This window comes from Urocampus carinirostris, chromosome 3 (genome assembly GCF_059441175.1).
Source record: "Urocampus carinirostris isolate Australia breed hairy pipefish chromosome 3, RoL_Ucar_1.0, whole genome shotgun sequence".
NCBI classification, from domain to species: domain Eukaryota; kingdom Metazoa; phylum Chordata; class Actinopteri; order Syngnathiformes; family Syngnathidae; genus Urocampus; species Urocampus carinirostris.
The window spans coordinates 33,001,444-33,023,960 of record NC_142351.1 but is presented as its reverse complement, the minus strand read 5'-3'; the positions used below and the strand labels follow the sequence as shown (position 1 = coordinate 33,023,960).

Genomic DNA, 22,517 nt, shown 5'->3' with positions numbered 1-22,517 from the left:
TGTCTGTCTTGGTGTGCCCTTCGAATGGCTGGCAACCAGTTCAGGGTTTCCCCTGCCCATTGCCCAAAGATAGCTGGGATGGGCTCCAGCACCCCTATTGAGGATAAGCGGTGCAGATAATGGATGGAAGAATTACACATACTTACACACTAAACATAAGGAGCTTGACAGAGGCTGCAATGATATCCTAAGACAGAAGATGGCATTAGCCAGTAAAAAGTTCCAAATTACGTAGAGCACCTATGAATTGAATTAATCATAAAAACACACCAAAAAATGAAGAGTAAGCAGGTTCAAATTGTTTCCAATTTATTCATCTTTTACAGAACACTGACACAATTAAATTTTCCCATAAATACAAAAAAATGTGCAAATGCTAAATGAAACTGTAAATTAAATGTGCATGTAAGTGTAAACGCAGTTTTTGCGCCATGCCTCATCACCTGTGCAAGTAAAATTGGCCATGTGTCTGTTTTTAAAAGGGAACTAAGTACATAGTGAAGTTAAAACTTGATAATGAAATCACAATGTGTTTAAAAACTAAAGAACCATTTTTTTTTTTTCAGATTTCCCAAAAAACATAGAATTTCTACGTTTCAGAGCAGGAAAAACATAAGTCAAGATTCTGGCTATAGCTGAAACCAGAGCTCTTGATACACCAGCAGCGTTTGGCAACTCATTGGCAAGAAAAACTAGAAGTTCCAATGAAAAAAAGTCATCGTCATTCCCTTTAAAACTACGACGGCATGTCACCATCCAAGGCAACATCATCATCACTAAAAAACATTTACCTGAAAAAGTGAAATAAATACATTTTTACAATTAAAAAAAAGTAGATGTGTTTGTCCTGATATGGAGATTCCAGAAAGAAAAAATTGCTGAAAACCAATCAGTTCTAGCTTGTTAGGAGGGGCGCTCTCTCATAGGGGCCAGCCTCAAGCTGGTCTGCAGCTTTGCCGTATATGAAGAACTGCACAGAGATCTGAAACGCGATGTTAAAGATGAACTGAGAAGAGATAAGTAGAACACAAAATCTGATCTATTAAAAAAAAAATTGTATATATATATATATTACAGCGGTGAGAACTTGGTCCCCCTGTTACCTGAGATGTAACCACAATACAGTCATCCCTCTCTGTATTGCGGTTAACTTTTCGCTATTTCAATACTTTGCTGATTTTCTTCGTGCATTGTGTTCTGCATTCTGAATGGATAAACAGTACCTCAAGCCCCTTTTGGGCCTGGGTCTGCCTGTGCGTCAATAACGTTGTGGCTCAAGTTGTACACTTGCGTAAAACAGCTTGATCAACCAACACGTAAATACTTTTCAATGTAAGGTTTCTCTAAAAGCCATCATGTCAGCAAAATGATCTGGACCTGCAAAAGCACCTTAAGGCTGAGGAAGATGCTTTCTATCGCCCAGAAAATTGGACTTCTCACTGTGCTTAAGGAAGCTAAACGCATTTTTATGCCAGACTGTTTTCCCAATAATGTCCACATGATGAAATGAAATGAAATGATCTGCATTTATATAGCACTTTTCAAGTCAATGACTTCCCAAAGCGCTTTACATTGTGCTTCACATTTCCCAATAGCGGCCGTGATCTGTGCAGCCATGTAAGGCGCTAACCTGCTTATTGGGGGTATTGGGGGGTTTAGTGTCTTACCCAAGGACACTTCGACAAGTAACACGGACAAGCCGGGATTCGAACTGGGATCCCTTAATCCTAAAACGATCGCTCTACCTCCTGAGCTACTGCCGCCCCGATGGGGGACGAATATAATCTTAAACTAGATAGTTTTGGATCATTCAGAATTATTCTTTTTTTTTTTTTTTTAATACGGCCTGCCCCCACATAAAAATAGTGCATAATAGGTATTCTTGGTCAAAATCTTAGATATTTTATTCAGATTTTAACCTAAATCATGTCACAAAAGAAAACTGCTCCATCTGCACAAGTGCCCAAGTCTGTCAAACACTCAACAGTGCAATATAGCAAAAAAATTATAGTTTGACAGTACGGATGTAGTTTGTAATTATTATTTTTTAAAAACTACAGCACTTTTATTTTATTTTTATTTTTGTTCTTTTTATGCCACATTTTTGTTTTCCAATAACGTCCACATGATGACGACCAAATATCATCTGAAGGAAAGTGGATTGTGTCCTGAATCAATACAGTAGTGCAATCAGAGGTACGATGTAGAGCCCGAGCCTGGCCGGAAATTCAGGTGATGCCTGAAATGTCAATTCGGGTTTGAATTTTAAAAAAAAATATCCCCCCAGAAGCACTCCTCCTCCTCCTGAGTCCACATAAATTATTGATAAAAAATTGTGTTTGCTTCGGACTTAGTCCCTCAAAGCAAGTCAATTTGTTGGGCCCGGGCTGGATTTTTAAGGCCCGACGTTACCTCTAGGTGCAATTTAGCCACAGGATTATTATAATTAGTACAGGAGTTATTTGTAGAACATTATATATATATATATATATTTATATATATAATAAAAGTAGACGTTTGTAAAGTACAATACTTTTTTTTGCTAAACATACTCGAGCCTGTAAATTGGGATTGTTATTTGCTTTCAAAGTAGAATAGAGCATTTAATAAATAAAGGAACGCAACCAAGTGATAAACGAGCAATTACTGTAATGTCCTCAAATGGGCGCTGTAGCTTTCAAATGTGTGCACAGTCAAGGTGAATGAGCATTTGTGATTTGTTATTGTTTGCGCACTAGTCAAGAGGCACACTGCAATACAGCAGGTACACATGAGCCGTCGTATAATGGAGGCAACCAAAGGATACAAAGAGGTCCAGGACGAGAGTTCCGAGGCTTCCGATGAGCCAGGGCAGATGATGGATCACGTAGCTATTTTCTCCTTGACCCTGATCAGGGTTCTTGAGCAGCACGCTCAGGCCGTATGTCGTGTTTCCAAGGATGACCAGGGCAAAGAGGAAGAAAGACACCCCCTCGGTTGACTTCCTCTTGAACTGGGGGAAGAAGTCAGAGTTGAACATATTCAATTATTCGCACGCAAGAACAAATGAGAGTCTATCCCATCAAAGATGTCTTACAAGAGTATCTTGAGCTTGTCAGTCCTGTGTTGAGTTAAGATTCGGTATTTTACAATATTTTCAGGACAAAAGGCACACCTTGAAACACCAAAATTGCCTAAAATTCAAAAGTGTGATTTATAATCCAGTGCTCCTCATATATCGCTAAATACGGTGGATAAGGTTGGAAATGCATTAAATCACAAGGTTTTATGGTGTACTACCGTATTCGTGCAATTATAATCAATCAAAAAGCATCGTTGACCAAAACCGCAAAACATTGTATGCAACAGGAATCAAACACCGGTCCCGGCGTTAAGAGTGCGGACACTTCACCACTAGACAACCAGTGATACTAATTAGCTACAAAAAGGCGTTTGATTTTATTTCATTATCACATATTTTTACTCACGGTGCCGGAAACGAAAGTTAGAGATTGGGAAAAAACAAAGTGTATAAATAAACGCAAAGTCCGAATCATCAAGAATAATGTGAAAAAAATTGTTGTTGTCAAGGGGACAGGGACCAAGACAAGCTCTGGCTTTTCCTGTCTGCCCTTTTTTCGTTTCTGTTTTGTAAATCGTTTATCTAAGCTGTTGATTTTCAACCTTTTGTAACCTTAATATATGATGACCAGTGGGATTTTTCTCCACAATCACTCATAAGATACATCAAGAGTCATTTCCCTTGTCGTGCTTTTATTCATACCTTTCAGGACAACTTTTTATTTTCTCAATTTCCTACATTTGCTTTTGGCACCGTAAGTAAAAATGATCTATCTATCTACCAGTGGAAATGATGAGAAAATGAAATCAAATCGAATGCCTTCTCGGAAGTCATTTGTATTACTAGCGGTATAGTGGGTAAGTTTCGGCACTCTCTCTGCCACGACCCGGGTTAGTTTCCTGCTGCATACAATGCTTTGCGATTTTGGTCAGCAACAGTTTTTGACCGATTAATAATTACACTAATACATAACATAAGTGAGTTACACAGGAATACATACGGGAGCTCTTACTGCCGTTTTAACTGACTTTGCCTTGAAGTGCAATATGGCAAAATCATATATTTTTGGGGTGTTACATAGAGTGCACCTCATATTGCAGAAAATACGGTACATTTATTTTAATAAGATGCTTACTTACGGTTCATATTCATCAAACCCTAAACAAGCGTTAAACTTTAGTTAGTTAGATTATCTTTCTTCTCAGCTCTTTTATTAAGTTATTTACTTGGGTATACTTCCACCAGTGCCTTGACCTGGTCCTGAGTTGACCTATTTTGTTGACATTCCTATATACTGTTGACTATTATTCAATAATCCTATTCACTGCAGCAATTCTTTTGTTAAACTGTTACCTTGTGCTTTTGTCCTTTTTTGCTCCAGCGCAATCAGACTCCCATTTTCCTGTTTTAAGTTAATTCTTTTATTCGCCATTTAAAACCTGGTAACACCTAGGTTTACGAGTCGTAACAATCACAAAAATGTTTTGTCACAAAATCTTACAGCTAGCAATCATAATTTAACTTAGTACATGTTTCTGACTGCAAATCGTGATCATGACATTTGAAGTGGTCAACAATAGAATAATGTTTACAAGGGCACATGTTTCGCTAATTACCCTGGTACTGCTCTGCAAATCGTCAACATCCGTTTGAACTTTAAGTCGTTCAAAGTATAATCATTCTTTACAATCCAAAAACAATATACTGTAATTTTTGTTTGCAATAAACAAGGGGGTACTTGCCCCCATATCGACGTCTGCTCGCGCTTAGACAGCAAATCGAAAAGTGTAGAATAGCCTGTAATTCGTAAAACATTAATAGTAACTTTTCTTAATCGGTCGCCATGTTGAGCAACATGTTAGGCAGAATGATGCCACATCCTCTATAGACAAAAGCATCCGAGTCGATTCCTAAATGTCTAGTTGACAATTGAAACAGGATTAATGCTGTTCAGAAGGAACACTTGTCTGCAGTCTCAATTGACTGAACGTTCCTAAAAATAACATATTGACAATTCACTTGCAAAGTTCCTAAAATATGCTTCTGTTTACACAAAAGATAAGCTGAAACTCTGTTTTGCATTTTTTTTTTCCGCTTCAGCAAAGAGAATCTGAAATGAAGTGTTGACCTGAGGGTAAACCAGAACTGCGATGTGGAGGAAAATATTAACAAGTTTGACACCTCTGCTCTACAATCCAAGAGCCACACAGCTTGTAGCCACACATGACCCTCAGGGTTCAAAGTGCATCATACGGGACGTCACATAACCCGGACCCTAGTTCAGCAAGGGCAGGAATACCCCTGTCCAAATTAAGCTTTATGTGGGGTACAGTTGGTAGAGTAAAAAAAACACACGATGTAATCATCAAGCGGGTATATAAATGGTACTTACAGGATAGTTCCGCAACATCACGCAGAAGCTAGTGACCGACAAAACCAAAACTGATAATCTCAAAAGCACAGGCTCACATCTGTTTAAAAAAGCATGTGACGTAAAAATATCAATGTGTATCACTGTTCAACTCACATTCGTGTAGATCTGAGGAAGTCTGGAACACAGGTAAAGCACTGATGATACAGAGCCAATGGAGAACCCTATGATCTCTTTGGGGGTAAAAGACTATGGAAATTGAAAAGGAAAAAAGGGAGAAGTTTTTTACAGTCAGAAACTTAAAATCAAAGTCATCTACATTACAAAACAATTTGACTCGATGTGCATTTCCCCCACCCCATTCTGAAGAAATGCAGGCTCTGGATCATACGTGGCCATTCTTTTAACCTAATGATGGATTTCGACGTCCAACCTTAATTATCAAAGTGGATGATATTGAGTCGATTTAAAAAAATATATCATCTGTATCTCTAAATCATTTTTTATATGATCAATTATGTACTCAGAGTCCCACTAGGATTTAACACAATTCGACCCAGAGCTAGAGATAGGAGAGGTATTTGTTGTTTTTGATGCATTCACCATTCCTATAGAAGAGGCATAATCAGCTCAATCATCTTTTTGAAGCATTAAACCCCCCACAGACGAGGTGCAGTCAGCGATCAGCGCAACTGGCAGAAGCGCCGTCCCCAACACACCAGAGCGTAAACATTTTTCTGTGCACACATCACATGAATACAGGAAAGGCCAATGTACAGTTTAATCAAATATCTCCATTGACCGTCCCCATTTGGATTTCTTGAGATGTCTTTTTGTGATAAAAGCTTCCTTAATTTCTGCCGTCGATAACGTGATCATTTCCCCAGCTTTTTCTCATATTCAAATTGACGCCCTCCAACTGGATAAAACAGTAATACCCGTCCCCACTGTCTCAGACTTAAGGGATAATATCTTGCTTCTTTTTGATTGTGAGTAGCGCCCTGGCTCTTTTTCTCTCCTCTTTTCGCAGGACCCATAGCTGGAAATAGAAAACATGTGCAATGGCGGAAATGAACGGAGCCCTAGTAGCTGCAGCAATTGAATCAACAGACGAAACCATTTGGCAATTTAATACCGGTCTCACCTAGCTGATAAACGATGCAGGATGCTCATGGTGCGTACCTGCGGGAACCTTTAGTGGTATTGTCATTGACTTCGGATACTGAACCTTTACCAAAGAGCAAGATTTTAGTCGGACTAAACATTTGTAAGATGGGTCAATTATAAAAATGAGGTACCACAAATTAGAAAGATCTCAAAACGAATCTGGTCCAGCGCATAATGCGACTGTTTGAGAGAGGCATTGTTTTCATCAACAGTGTCTTAATTGCAGCCCAGAATCGCCTGAACCAAAATAACTTGTACAAAAAGGCTTTGCCATTGCTTTAAAGGTGAGCAAAAAAAAAAAAAAAAAAAAAAAAAAAACCTTGTAATGCCTTTAGTTTAGTTTAAAACTGCGTAGAATCAAAAGATAATGGTCCTTTTAAACAATGCGGTATCAATTGAGAGGTATTAAACATTTAATATTTATATTAAAAAATAAATACAAGCCTGCTATCAGTCCACCTAAACAAGTTCATATGCAAGGGCCTGCAGGAAATTAGTATGTCAGACGTCTGTGCTAAATTTAATTAGTGAGAAATTGACACAACACAACTTCAGAAGTGGTGCCATTCTCTTTGAAAGCAACAATGTAATTAATCCAAACACATACATTATCAACCAATTGAAATATGATCCAATCAAAAACCTCCAAATTGGAATCAAATTAAACTGTAGGCGTCTGATTCACAATCACAACAAATAGTGAGGTACTTAAAGCTGATTTCAAATGTATTGTGCTGAACACTAACAAAAATTGGCCAATAAAAAGGGAAACCATATGAGGTTAATGAAAAATACCATATATATATAGGAGTCCAAATTGTTAGTAAAAACCAAGGACATATTAGAGTACAAATAAAGAAGCCTAATACTGACTGCAGCAAGATCTGAAGTTGAAAGCAGCGTACGTCCCATGTGTGCCGAGGGGAGGGCATCCTGTGGGTTGATGAGGCACCCCGGGAGGTTGACCAAATTTGTCGTGAAGCCCAGAATGCATGCTACACCCGTCACGCGCAAAACCATCCTGTCTGGTGACACAGGAGAAGAACAGCTGAGTGAGGCGAGAGACAATTTAGCACATCCTGGCAGGAAAGAGTGAAGCGAGCAGTAATAAAGGGAACAGCAGCAATGTGCCGGCACATCAATTTCCGAGGTGTACAGAAAGACTAAACTTTGCAGAAATAAGTTCCCTAAAAATGTGTCCATGATGTCAACGGATGATTCTTACTTTTCAAAACCATTCATGTTTGCAGTGTTATAAAATTGCTCAGAAAAAGACAGAAATGTTTGTCTTATTTCACAAATAATCTGCACCAAAAACTATTCATATACAGGCAAATCAAGACTATTTTCTTCGAAAAAGGCCCCTCTTCAAAATAATGAAGTCAAGTCAAGTCATGTTTATTTGTATAGCCCTTAATCACAAAGAGTCTCAAAGGGCTGCACAGACCACAGATTATTGCAAACCACAGACTAATGATTACACCATCTCCTGATTTAAAACCTACATGAGGGCAAGGATAATCCTGGAATGCATGACCTTAGTCAAGTATTTTCTCAAATGGTGGGGCACGTGTTTCCGTCAAGGGGAGCATGTTTGATCCCGAGAGGAACATTTGACCTCTGGGAACTTTTTTCCCCAACTGTCCAAGAAACAAATGTGATTCCATCTCCACTCCACTAGGGGGCAGTTGCACCCTGACTGACAATGATTTTTTTTTTGCATTTAGAGTCCAAGCTTTGCGCAATGCACATGGCCTGAGTATGAAAAGTACACACAATGTGTAGCAGACCCTTTGAGACACAGTAAAAAAAATATTTAACAGATCAGGACATCAAAGATGGACGGGGATAAATAGGAAAACAAAATAAGTTTCCTTCTTCCTCGGGAGGTGGGGACATGACAGAATAAGTGAGAAGCACTTCTCTAAATGAAAACAGAACATTTAGTTACTACATTTAAATATATTTAATATAGATAAAAGTGATTAGCTTTATGTATTTTAATACAAAAAGATGCCCTAAAATATTATTTTTAGTTGACCCTTATAGACTAAACATGGCATTCGTTTTTGTAGAACGAGGTAAAATATGATGTTGACCATTTTTCGATATCGGAAATATTCGTCTTAAGGGAAAATGACATAGATATAGCTCAAACTTTGGTCCTCTTCAGAAAGCAGGTGAATCATGATTGGTTGTTAGCTGGAACCTAATGTCATGATCCCTCGACAACAATTTTTATTGCCGCCTCTAGAAGATGATTTTATTTTTTAACTCATATTCTATAAATACAGTATCTAATACAAATCCTTGTGGTTGCTCTTTTACAGAGACGCCTCCCTACTTTGCACTTCGGTCATCGCTGGTTCACACGTTCATGGATTTTGAAATAAATTGATTTTGTCTTTATTGTCATTTATATCATTGTATCGTCCACTGTGATCTGATAGACAGCAGACACAGGGGACATATTAGGGAGGGTGTTCTGTGTTAGGTGAGTGTGACTGTTTGTGTGTGCGAAACTGTTATAGGCTGGTGTGTGCTGTCAGTCAAAAACAGCGAGCGGGTGCAAAAAAGGCTGCCTTACAAAACAACCTGCATCATAGCACAAGATAGCTTTTAGCAGCTCGTCACATTGAAAATAAATTAATCAATTAAATCGGACTCTGAGGAAAGTCAGAAAAGCGCAATCTGTGGATTATTGTCGAGTTCCAGAAACTACTAAGGCAGCGTCGGAGAGAAGGCAAGATTGCACGCTAATCCGGCGTACTGCTAGGGCTAGGCTGACAACGCTCCTAAATTGTGGACCCTGTACCTTGCCAATTCCAGATTAGCCATGTATATTGATGACCTGGAGCTACAACTCGGGGTTAGAGTCATATATTCTCCGTTGGTAATAACGTCATCTCAAAGTAAGTTTAAGCGTTGAGATTTTATGAAGGTGGAATGCTACTTTGCTACTAACCACGAGAACTGAGGGCTCTCTGTAGTATATATTTGTCAGGAAATTGATTGCGTTAACTTCCACTTTGAAATTAGCCACATAAAAAAAAAAATCCAACTGAACACTTACTTGCAGCCATTCTGTTCTTCGTTTTGTAGTATAAATACATGGCCAACATCAACATATCCGCCAAAACGTAATAAACTGCAGTGTATATCTGTAAGAAGAAAACAGGTGTGGTAAAAAAAAAAAAAATGAACGCAGAAAATTATATTATCAGTTAGCCTTGTTAGCCAAAAAAGCTACGACATACAGTCATACTCAATCTAATACACGACTAAGATTTTGAGTTGCTGGTTCAAATAAAAGATTTTTTTTTGTAAATGTACTTTACACCCTTCTTAATAAAAAGCAGCAAATACAATTTTAGTTTAAGTTTAAAAAAAAATAACTGCTTTATTTTTTTTCAATCGCAAAATTCAACAAAGGATACAAAATAATACATTTCATAAATATAAACACGGACTTTTCCTCGCTTTTAATTTAATCAAATGAGGCTTTTGGTGCAAACCCCTCAAAGTTGTATTGACATTGTGTGTGAAATCCAATTTGAATGACATTAACAAAGTAATTGTCACTAATCAAAACAAAGATGAAGATCACAATAGGATGATTAAAAGTGTCAATGGTTGGAAAACATCACAGACTTTGCAATGAAACCCAAGTTAACTCACTCGTCACCAAAAAGGGAAGAATAGCTTTCTCACCTGAAGTGGAAGCTGATCCGCCAAAAAAGAGCCCACCAAATTGCAAGTGTCCCCTCCCAACCACAGCAACAGGAACCAAATGGAGAGCGCCTTGTCCATGTTCCCCGTTTTACACGAGCTGTAGTATTGCCTTTGAACATTAAAAAACGTGTTAAGCTTTGTTCAGTTTTTTTTAAAGCCAGAAGTGGGAAAAAAAACTTACGGCAGTGATGACATCATGAAGCAGAGTATGGACAGCAGGCCCAGGTAAATACTGGCCATGTCCCTCTCATCCTGGGCGCATTCTCCAAGCCCTTCCCATACCCATTTGGAGCCGTTGGGACACAACGTAGTCATGTTTCCACCCGCCGACCATCCAAAAGGTACTTTTGTGAGAACTCCGTTCTTCAACATATTCTACGGACAACAAAGACTGTGCCAATCAATGGCTTACAAAATGATTAAACCCCATGCAAGCATGGGGAGAACTTTCAAACTCCGCACAGGGAGACTGCAGTAGCTGGAATTGAACCCTGGACCTCCACACTATGGTACAAAGTAAAAACATTTAACAGTACGAAAATAAAGTAAAAACACTTCTTCAAATAAAATACTTCTATTGGCCAAATTGTTTTGAAAACCAAAGTACATGTATAGAACCATAAGTATGGTCAAGAATGTTTTTGGTTTCTTTTTAAACCCTGTTTGGAAAATAATTTAATACAGTTTGTAGAATAATAAATGCATTCATAACCACATATTCTTATTTTAAATCGATTCCATGGCCCCAGAGACACAACAGTAATTACATTAGGCCCCTGCAAAAATGTTTCCCCCCTATTTTATTGTTTCTATATCATTTTAACTTGTGTACGCCGCATGTGACAACTAAAATATTTATGGTCACAAGTTTGGATGGAAAATAAGCCAATTTGGTGTAGTGTATGTCACGAATTTGACCAAAAGAGGGGGATGAGTGATGACGTCGGTAAACCGTACCATGCAGTACGACTGTAATGGAAAAAGGATACTCGGAAAAGTATTTAGTACCGGGACGATGTGAGACAGGGAGCCATTAGTTTATTAGTCACAATCAACCCTTTAAATCCCCATAGCATTTGTTTCACAAGCTATAGCGTCCATTATCAGGGTTTTCCAAACATTAATCGCTGGCCTACCCGGGAGCTTCTAGTGTCTCAAAATTGTCCGAGCGCACGTCATGAGCCATATGTTTAGCCAAGTTTACGTTTTCAGAGTACATTCTGTTGAAATCACTATTAAAGTATTTACTAAAACTTAGGCTAGCATTTATTATTAGGTGATTAACACGACACCCCTCAAGATGAATTAAATCGTCAAGCCTGAATACATTTGGAAACATAATGCTCGAATGCTTACAGTCAGCAAGTCAAAAAGAAACAACAAATAGAAGAATCAAATATTAGCTTCTTAGTTAGCAATTAACAAATAACTAACTTTCGTTCGACTGTCTCCTTCTCAAAACAAGTAGAAAGAAACAAAACAATGAGGCAGTGTCTTACCTTTGAGGTAGCTTCGACGGCGAATACAAGAAAAGCCCACAGACGACTTCGTTTACTGCCTTGCGAAGCTATGGTTAAAAACAAGGAAGTAGATGACTACTAAACAAGCTAGCTGCCAGCTGATTGGTTAAGAACGTTGATATCATGTGAAGTAAAGTGGACCTATTGCAAGGACGAAAACAGGAAATCGTCACGAAGAAGTTCGATTTTTGATTTTTAAAGAAATCTGTTTTTTTCTTTATCAATTTAATTATTTGAGCTCTAAATTGCCCTGTTGATCATATAATATACACATATATATTTTTATGGCTTAAAAATAAGCAGTGTAAGGAAATTGTATATACTGTATACCAGAGACATATCCCCCTAGTGGGAGGTGGCTAGAGTCAAGACCTCATTAACATTCCTGACACTTTCTGGGAGATTGATACAGAGGAGGGGATTCCCAGCCCCCTAGCTCATCCCAACTGATGTATAGAGGGCTCCGCGCTTTGTGCTAAAAATAGTAACACGGCTTCGTGCCGCCATCTTGGAAGTCTGTCGATTACAAGCGGTGATAGCGAGAGGAGCAAATATTTACTCAGTTTGTCTATTTATTTACTCAACTAGCTTCGTTTGTGTACGGATTTTGTCCATCAACACTATGGAAAACTACGTGGAGAGTTTAGACAAGAAAGCACGCGAGCGGTACGCTGCGAAGTTGCATTTTATTGGAAAATTGGATCCCTACAAAATTAAAAACAAGGACTGGAAGTCGGATCCCGATTTGTTGCCGTGTGTGACTTACATCGAACTTGTCTTATTTTCCACCCAAGTCCCTTTTGTGAACTGAAGGATTTTCAAAATTACAAAAGTATGGAAGCCTGTGTCTGGTTGGGTTCGGGATGTGTCTGTGCACACAGTATTTAACTTAGCCATACTTGAATGGTGTCGACAGATGTACATGAAGTACACATGTCCCATAACCTTTTCAAAATTTATTTCTACATCATAAATAATTCAATTTACCTGCCAGAAAGTGGTCAGAACAAACACTAACACAGTCAAGCTTTGGCAAATTCGACCGGTTGATAGCTGCCAGCCACATTTGTCTTCGCCGTTCACTTTTCTCCTGAGCTTCAATCCCCTGATTGTAAACACACTTCAGAGGTCTAAAGAAGCCCTTCCCACCCTTTCCCCCTCGGCTACAACAGCCAACAATAACGCACGTATTCGGCATTACAATGTAGAATCTAACTGGTTCGCTGAACAATAACAATGAAGTGAAAAGCTTTGTGGACTTCCAAAACGGCCGCCAGCAATGCATTGTGGGTAAATTTTAGGACCTCGAAGCACTCTATAGGGAGTCATTGGGTGACCCAACCCCAAATTACCACCCTTAATCCCGCGCACCAAGCAGGGAGGCAATGTGTACCAATGTCTTAGGTATGACTCACGAAATTACTACAAACCTAAATATTGTATCTATTGCTTAAAAATAGGGACTTTATACATCATGTTGCTTTCTTTCTGAAAAGAAATACTACAAGAATACTACTACTGTAATAATTGGATGGATAAAAACTATTCCATAAATACTACAAAAATACAACAAAATTACCACAAACCTAAATACCATATAGAGTACTTAAAATATGGACCTTATATGTCATTTTACTTTAATTCTGAGAATAAAACAAAATACTACAGAAATACTAAAAGAATACTACCACAGCCATAATTTGATATGGAAATACTTCAAAAATGTGGTGGTCAAACTGACAGGCGACATGCAGCCCGGCAGGCTTTTTAACCCGGCCCACCCAAAAAAAATATATACATATATGTATGTGTATATATATATATGAACAAAATAGTAAAAAGGGTACTACTAATGACAAAATGTTGCTTTTTGTGGGGTGCCAGCTTTGTCCTCATTGCCCCTTTGTGTGTGTACTACAAAAATACTGTTACAGAAATACTACCAACCTAAATATCACATATAGTGCTTGAAAATGGGGACCTTATATATTATTTTGTTTTCATTCTAAAAATAAAAAAATGCAACAGAAATACAACAAGAATACTACTACCGCAATACTGTACTGTACGTTAATACAGAAATATTACTACAAAAATATTGTTACATGAATACTACAAAAACACTACAAATATTACAAACCTAAATTTTACACATAGTGCTAAAATAGGGACTTAATTCATAATTGTGCATTCATTAAAACTACAGAAATACTAAAAGAAGACTACTACAGAAATACTACTTCATAAATACAAATCCAAAATACTACAAAATAATATGGAAAAACTATAAAAATACGGAATACTAGAAATATACAACTACAGTAATACAACTACAGCTATTCTAGAAAAATACAACTACAGCTATCCTACAAAGATACAACTACAGTAAAACTGCAAAAAATACAACTGTGAAGAGCAATACTGCAAAACGAAATATCAAATTAAGAGCTTAAAACAGTGACCTTAAATATTGTTTTGCTTTCATTCAGAAAAGAAGACTACAGACTACTCCAAGAACGCTACTACAGAAAATGGCTGCAAAGTAAAATACTACTACAGCAATGTACTACAAAACATCACAAATGAAGTGCTTCAAACAGCGACCTGATATACAGTATTATTTTACCCAGTGAGCGTTTCAATACCAACTTGATAAAACAAATTGAATTGAAAACCATATAGAACGTGTAGATGTTTTCATATTTATTCATAAATGAGGAAAAAGCGGATAGGTCTCTAGGTCAACAATTTTAACCCAATGTGGCCCGCGAATCAAAAGGTTTGCCCATCCTTGGTTTTCAAACACTTGGATAAACAAATAAAGTGTATTTTTGGGGGGAAAACCAATGCCTTGCTCTATGCACTTCTAGTCAAGTCAGGTTTATTTGTTACGCCCTTAATCACAAGGAGCCTCAAAGGGCTGCACAGACCAAAGAAGATTGCAAACCATAGACTGCTATTACACCATCCTCTGATCCAAAACCCACATGTGGGCAAGGAAAAACTCAAAAACCTCAACATGAGGAAAATGAGGAAACTGCACAATTCTGCCTTTTTTTCTGTGAATCCAAAAGGGCCACTTCTAAATTTGGAATTGAGTTGATGTTGAAATACGTATTTCTGTTGCGTTCTGTCATGGTGCAACTGTAATATCTATGGATGCATTTTGTATTATCGTGTCCGATTCGGACGGTGACAATTCGTGCGGGCTGGATAACAAGCCTACGTTATGCTTTCCAGGTAAATTCCACTCTGCGGAGAATTGTCGTTGCTGATGTCGTGTACCAGCGCACAAACATTTCGCACGACCTTATCACATATCCACAAAACTTGACAAAAACGTGGCGCGTCTCCTCGTGCTGATTTGGTCATCGGTGAACATTGTCACCTTCTCAATATTTTTGGAACACAGTCGTGAAAAGGGACAGCGGTAGCAATGTGCTATCCTGTGCACAGATAAATGGCTGGGGTGGATCTGATTTACCTAGTGTTCATAACGTGTTAAATCAGGAACTCATTTGTTATCGAGGTCAAATAAACACTTAACTAAGTATTGCCTAATTGTGCATTTTCTACATTGTGAAACGTTTCAATAGGATCGTTTTAATTGATTACACTATTTTACACATTAGCTAAACCAGAAGTCTCAAATTCGCGGGATGATAGATTGAGGCCCCAGCCTTCTAAGAAAGTTAAAGGGGCAGTATGTATTAGTTTTCCACTAGATGTGTGCCAACGCCAACGAGTGCTAGAAACACAACGGAAGAAGGCAAGATATGGAGATTCAAAGTAATCGAAACGCACCTTTTTTTAAAAACAAGAGAAATAAGAAAAGAAATAGAGGGAAAAGACAAAAAAAAGGAAAAAGTGAAAAAAGAAATAAGACAAAAAAGTAAAACTCAAGAAAAAATAAAAATGAAAAATAGAATGAAGAAAAGCGGGAAAATTGCATTTTTCTTTTTTCTCTTTAAAGGTGGGGTGCGTAGTTTGAGGAGTCCTTAAAAAGTTGAAAATTAAACGTTTAATCTTTGAAGTATGTGTTAGCAATGCCATATGAAAAAGAATGTCTATTCGAGCCTGTCAAAGAAATGCACGTCAATTACTGTGCTGCTTGAAGTCATGATTGCAACCTTAAGTTTTCAAATGCCACACACCTTTAATTCATTTTTTTCTCCATTTCCCTTTTTTCCACCTACTTTTTCTTTTTTTGCCTCATTTTTATTTCCTCTTCCCCATTTTTTATTCTTTTAAAAACATGATTTTCCCTCCTTTTAGCCTTTTTATTAGAAAGCCTGGGTGACAATTGGAAGAAAAAGGGGTGCTTTTGCCAACTTCCAGTCTCAGAAGTTTGTAGTTTTCTTTGGACTCATACACATTAGAGCGACATCTAGTGGAAAAATATAAGACTGCCCCTTTAAGAACAGCAGAAAGTTTTTAGCAGCTGTTTAGGTGGAATACCCCATTTGGCCCAACATCACCCGGATCCTGGCTTTAGCAGCCCCAAACTCAATTGAGTTTGCGACCCCTGAGTTAAAGTGACACATTATTTAGGGGCTCCCAGTGGTTACAAAATAGTGATTTAAATAATAAGCAAATTGTACATGAACCATCGTATAAACATTCATGTTATTGAATATTTGTAGGTCGAAAAGTTAGCATTTACTTTACATACCATGAGGCTCACCAAGAAGGAAGTTGATGTTCGCCATCATCTTGCTGCTACGGGGGGAACTTGTGAAAAGCTGGGCAACAAAAACTCTTACTTTTTTTCCTTTTTTCTTAGCCTTTTCTCAAGCTCCACTTCCACAAAATGCTGAACAAAAAAAAGTGGTTTGAGCACCTAATAGTCCCTATAATTTGTAATCTTACTCGGTCCTCAAAGGCCCCATGTCTGAAACCCAGGTAAAATAAGTCATGAGCTTGTTTGCAAGCTTTGCAGGAACTTGTTGATCTTAGCAATTGGAAACACCTGTGTTCAAGTGGAGAAACTCCAAAAACATGCAGGACATGCTGCTCTTGAGGACTGGGTTGGCCACCCCTACTACACATATCTAGTGGTCATATATAACACACTGTCCCTTTAAGATTTTTCTACTTTTTTGGGCTACGTTTTAATCTTTAACAATGTTAATTGTTACACCAAAATTTAAATTGATCTGTATAACTAAGAAATTGATATTTTGACATGTTTAACAATGTATATTTCATTCCAAGAATTTGAGCAGTCTTGCTCACGTACATCATAAACAATCCGCCAACACGAACTTTCGGCTTACTGCAAACTCAGCATTGGATGTTTTGCATAGGCTGCAGCACATGTATTCCGTTGTTGCCCATCTTGCAAAATGTATGCAGCAACAAGTCACACGCTTATTTTACGTATAATTTCACACATAACAAACATGGGTACACAAAGGTGTTTCAATTAGACGTGTCAGTGCACATTTCCCGGTTTCAGATATAGTGAACTGTAATGCTGTATAGTTCTCAATCGCCAATCTTTAATTTGCACATTCAGGTTGAGCTAAACCGTACAGCACCAAGATTTTGTTCTCCCCAGCCATGTGTTTCAACAAAAAAAACTGACATAAAAATAGTAGCAAATTAATTTTGATCAAACCCTCACTCAAGGCTCAAGTACCAAATCCCAGGCCAAAATTTATCTTGGGTCCATTTCTTGACTCACTTGGCTTCCGCTCACCATAGAAATAGTCAAGTGGATGCTTTCTTTGGCCTAAATTAAGCATGTTCCCAGTCTGCCGATAATATCTACTCGCATGAAGACAAAATCCCCTGAAAAGGACAAGAACACTTTCCAAACTCATTTGCACAACATAGATATCCTTTAATATATTTCAGTTGATGATGCACCCAATCATGGAATACTGCAGGAAGAACATTTCATTCATTGGGCTAGATTCTTATACACAAATTGACAGACTCAAGGTAAAAAACAAAAAATACGGATACTTATTTTTTATTCTCAAGGTCACGGAAGGTTGCTTTGTAAAGAAAATGTCACAGCGTATATACAAATGAATATGCTCAATCTAAAAAAGTACTTGACAATTGTCAGACAAATCCATTCGGTAAATCTGAAGAGGCAAGTTGTGAAGTGTTTATGAAACGATAATGCAGCTTTTCTTTTCACTTGATATGAACAATCTTGTCATCTGTTTTTAACCGTTTCCGCCGGGGCTGAACATATTCGTCGTCAGAGGTCACCATTTCCTCCTTGTCCGTTTGCTCACCCTCAGCCTCCACAGCTTCCAGGTGAGGAGGTTCAGGGAAGATCTGCCCCGGAAAGACCTCCTGCAGCTTCTCCTCAAAGTAGACACTCACTGCCTTCCCAGAAACGGCCATCTCGGATCCGTCCTGCCAGAGAAAGACAAAGGGCGGGGTCGAAGAGGAGACAAATTAGATGTGGGGGGAAAAGTTACACTGATCTGTTGGCTGTGCTTGAACCTTGCTGTACAGAGTACTGATTTCTTGCCACTTCAGGTCACCACATCCCAACCCATTGAGACTCCAGGAAACACTTTATCTTTCTATCTACCTTGGTCATATCCCTCAAGAGGGGTGACCAACAGCAAGACATACAAAAATAAAGAAAAAAAAAAACCCCAGAACACACAAACGTTTTTGGACCATGGCCAACCCAAATGCCCAACCACCCAAACAAGTTAGGCACCTCGGCACCTAAGTTGGTCATGCTTTCGTCCCTCCAGATGAAACAGGACACCAGAAAGCGGCCATGTCACTCGGGTCAGGGTGACACAACACACTTTTGTTCAACAGCAGGGCCTGACAGCTTTCACTGGTTTACCCCTGCCGCTTCATACGGGTGCCCAGCCCATCTTTTAGAACGCGTCCACAATCCCACTATCCTTTCACTTACAGCAATTAAATTAATTTGTTATAAGGCAACTTTAGGTTCGTTAGAGAACCACATTTCGTGGACTTCAAAAAATTTGCCGTTATGCAGGTGTTATGTCCAGTTGACTCACCAGGATCATATAAGATGAATGACAACTCTTTCTGACCTCCCAATCCAAAAAGAAATACCATATATTTACATACTATAAGGCGCTCCAAAAAACTCAAATTTGGCCAGGAATTCAAAAGTGCACCTTGTGCCGCAGAATATGGTCGATAAAATGAGAAAAGAATACAGTATTTATACGTGAGCGCTACTACCTTAGGCTTTATGATATACAGAGCTCACTCGTTTTTTTGCGTTTAATGGAGATTAGAACCACCCACTAAATGTTTAGAGCTCTGCTGAAAGGTTGGCTGGCTGAGAGAGCTAGGAAGGGCGAGAGATGCATCTCTTTGGCGGCACGACGAAGGCGCGCGACACACATTCTCAGCGAGATGCAGCATGAAGACAAAGCAGGTGTACGCTCACACACAATTCAGTATACTGATTTGAATTGGGATTGGAGATCTCAAGTCAAGGGGTATTGGCCAATCGGCATGAATCTTGGCTACCCCCACAGACCCTCCTCCCCCACCCTCTCTCAGCTATTGAACAGACAAGCAGACACAGTGTGATTTTGCGAGAGCAGTGCCGTGTCTGTGTAAAGAGCATTCATTGTTGGGTTTTAAAAAAAAAAAAAAACGTTTTTTTTTAATTGAATAGCCAATCGGCTTAAATCTTGGCTGCCCGAAACGTTCCTCAATGGTGTTCCTACCTTTTATCAATAGCAGGAGTGAAGCTAATTGTAAAACAATCAAAGCCGAAATACTAATTCCGGATGCTTTGGTACAGTGTATATGAGACACATTTTCGGTATAGTTTACAGTCAAGACGTCACGCCAACAGACCATGTTTTGACTGTGAATGATTTTTTTTATAAGGAAGCTCATAAAACAATGTATGTTCACTTTTGAGACACTTTATAATGAAAACCCACAAAACAAACTGTAAACACCAAAAAACGCCAGCAAAGCACCCAGAGCAATTTAATTTGGTCAGCACACAGCGCACGCTCTAGTTTCTTGCATCAGTATCCTTGTTTGCACTAATCTGTTTTACATCTGTTTACATTTTTACAAAAGAAATTTTCATACACGTTCAAACCATTATTTATGACACAAATGACGGTCAACACTCTTAAGTAACTGCGGGAGGGAGACACATTTTAAGTGATATTTTGAGATTGATTTGGGACAAAGGTTCTGGCATTGTTAATAAATTTGTTCAAATAATCAAACATCACACAATGCGCTGAAGAATAAGCTTTTGATTGTTGGGAGGGTTTAGCAGTTTTGTCGAATTTTGTCTTAAAAAGAAAAAAGAATATAAATATTTAAAATATATTGCTTTCATGGATCTTTGAATCAAAAAGGTTCCCGACCCCTGGTTTAACCTATCAGAGTGTGCTATGCAAATAGGTATTTCTGGCACCGCTAGTAAAAATAGTGTAATATATATGATTTCATTATATCCTGTATTGAAATCCCTTGGTAAATTTAAGCTTCCTGCGTTACTTAAACACTATACCCCGTGGCGTCTAGGAAAATTTCATTGGCATTTCTTGTCAAAGACAATAATGAGAATCTTGAATAATGCCTTTTAATATGTCACTTGTACCACAAGTGGTAAAGTGTCGGCGCGTTCACTGCCGTGATCCGGGTTTGATTACAGTTGCAAACAATGTTTTGCTTTTTTATTCCGCAATACTTATTGACTGAATAAACCTTGAACTATTATAGTGTATTAAGTGTATTAAGAGCCCAATGGTTATACACAAATAAACAGAGTAGCCCTTACTGTAGTCCCAATTTATGCGCTTTATAGTTTGTTGTGCCTTACGTATGAACAATATATGACAAACTATTTTTGGGAGTTGCCCCTTTAGTGCGGAATACACAATAATAACAAAGAGCATATTAAATGTTTTCCATGGAGCATATGAGTTCTTGACAGTACAGAGTTTGTTGTCCATTTCTTGTGCATGTCTAATCCGATGATGAAATATGTAATACAAAGACGTACAATACAGTATTTAAAATATTGACGTCCCTAGTGTTTGAGAATGTAATGTTGAAATCCTGAGAGAAAACTTGTTCCCAATAATGCAATAATGACACATTGTTAAAAAATTACTAATGTTGTAAACTTAGACTACAATTAAATATTTGTGCCGCAGGGATTTGAAAGTGGGGTAATGAAAGAAGTGCTATTTTTCCCCCAAAAAAACAAAAAAAAAACACTTTTCACGAAACTCAAACACCAATTAACATTGGTCACCTTATAGTCTACATTAGTTAGCAACGCAAATTGTGAAAATATTGTGAAACATATGGGGTACATGGAAAATTGCATTCTATTCAGAAATGTCAAAACTAAAAAAATGTGAATATTTTCCAAATGCACATTTACCCCCCAAAACAGCTGCTAGTTACTATACATTGGTTTCGGTCCACTTGAGAACTACTCAGTAGATGTGCTCAATGAATTAAAATGAAGTCATACTCCTGAGATAAAACAAACAAACCAAATTACAAAAGGCTAAATGATTTCTTAAGGCCTCAGTGGGAGAGGGAGGATATCTGTGCTTTTTTTTTGGACATCTTACCTGTGTATCAATCGCTTTCTCCTCAGCATAAACTTGGATTATTCGAGACATCTAAAAGGGGCAATAACATTACAACACAAGCAGTCAAGTAGCAGGGGGAGAAAAGTGTTTACAGAATAGGCAGATACAGTAAGAACAGAAGACCTGATGACTATGTGTGAACAATTGCAGGCTATCCAATCATCCCGTTCAAAATAGAAACATTCCCTGGTATTAACAGATTTTAAAAAAGAAAAGAAGAAATGAAACGTCCTTTTAGGTGCAGTTTTGTTTTAAAAGCTAAATTTGAGAGAGCAATAACGAGGAATTATGACTTTATCGCAAAGAATGGCAGAAATATGGTGGAACTAAGTCGTTTGGCAAAACATCAGCTCACCAATCATTCAAGGATAACCGACAAATGTTATCTTTTTCATGGCCTTATATGGTAAATTAGGTGAAATTTTTTTTCCATGAAATAAAACTTCACATAAGATCGAAAATACACAAATCTGTTATCATAGGCCAAAAGTGACAAGTTAGTAATTTTTTTATAAATTACCATTACCCCCGTATTTCTATATTTTGAACATCAGATGACCAAACTCAGAAGACATGCGAGTCATGTCGGGTTGTTACCAGAGCTTGTAGAAACTGATGATCATTTTCAGTTGACAGCGAGTCATCATAAAACATACCAATTAGTGTAACAGAATTTCATTCAAGTTGACTTCCTGTTTAAAAGCTTAAAACATTGCTTGAACAACTGTTGTGTGTGTGTTTTAATAATAACTCAAGCGATTTCTACTTAAAGTTGAACTTATTCTATGGACAATATGGTTTTCTAAGAATCGAACAGTCACAGATCAAATTAACAATCTGAGAATGCAATGTTCCTTAAGGGATTTTTTTCCAAAATATTAGGACAAATCAGGAGTTAACTTGTGTCCTAGAATGCACTTCAGGTTTGCACATGATAAAAATAATTAGCATAAACACTTTCATACTGCCTTCTATCATATTGATGTGGTGCAGTTCTCTCCCTCTGCTACTTCATTATTTGTTGAATGCTCAAATGTTTTTTTTCTTCCTATCAGCAGCCC

At 38.0% G+C, this 22,517-nt stretch overlaps 2 protein-coding genes across 4 annotated transcripts in view; both read right to left on the bottom strand.

Moving 5' to 3' along the window:
- Positions 1–292: 292 nt before the first annotated feature.
- Positions 293–11,977, bottom strand: slc66a1 (solute carrier family 66 member 1). The gene is made up of 8 exons (XM_088331531.1): positions 11,831–11,977; positions 10,513–10,706; positions 10,311–10,440; positions 9,673–9,760; positions 7,473–7,624; positions 5,589–5,681; positions 2,807–2,992; positions 293–982 (listed from the first exon to the last, which is right to left on the bottom strand). Exons 2-8 carry the CDS (start codon positions 10,701–10,703, stop codon positions 896–898), a joined length of 927 nt encoding a protein of 308 aa, XP_088187657.1. The 5' UTR covers positions 10,704–10,706; positions 11,831–11,977; the 3' UTR covers positions 293–895.
- A 5,698-nt stretch (positions 11,978–17,675) lies between these two features.
- Positions 17,676–22,517, bottom strand: part of trim33 (tripartite motif containing 33) — a 43,709-nt gene continuing 38,867 nt past the window's right edge. For 2 of the 3 annotated variants that reach the window (XM_088331528.1, XM_088331530.1), the window contains 2 exons: positions 21,436–21,486; positions 17,676–18,226 (listed from right to left, as the gene is read on the bottom strand). In XM_088331528.1, coding sequence (XP_088187654.1) covers positions 17,999–18,226; positions 21,436–21,486 — 279 coding nt within the window. In that variant the 3' untranslated portion in view covers positions 17,676–17,998. The remainder of the gene's footprint in view (positions 18,227–21,435; positions 21,487–22,517) is intronic. The other variant, XM_088331529.1, reaches the window with a different exon arrangement.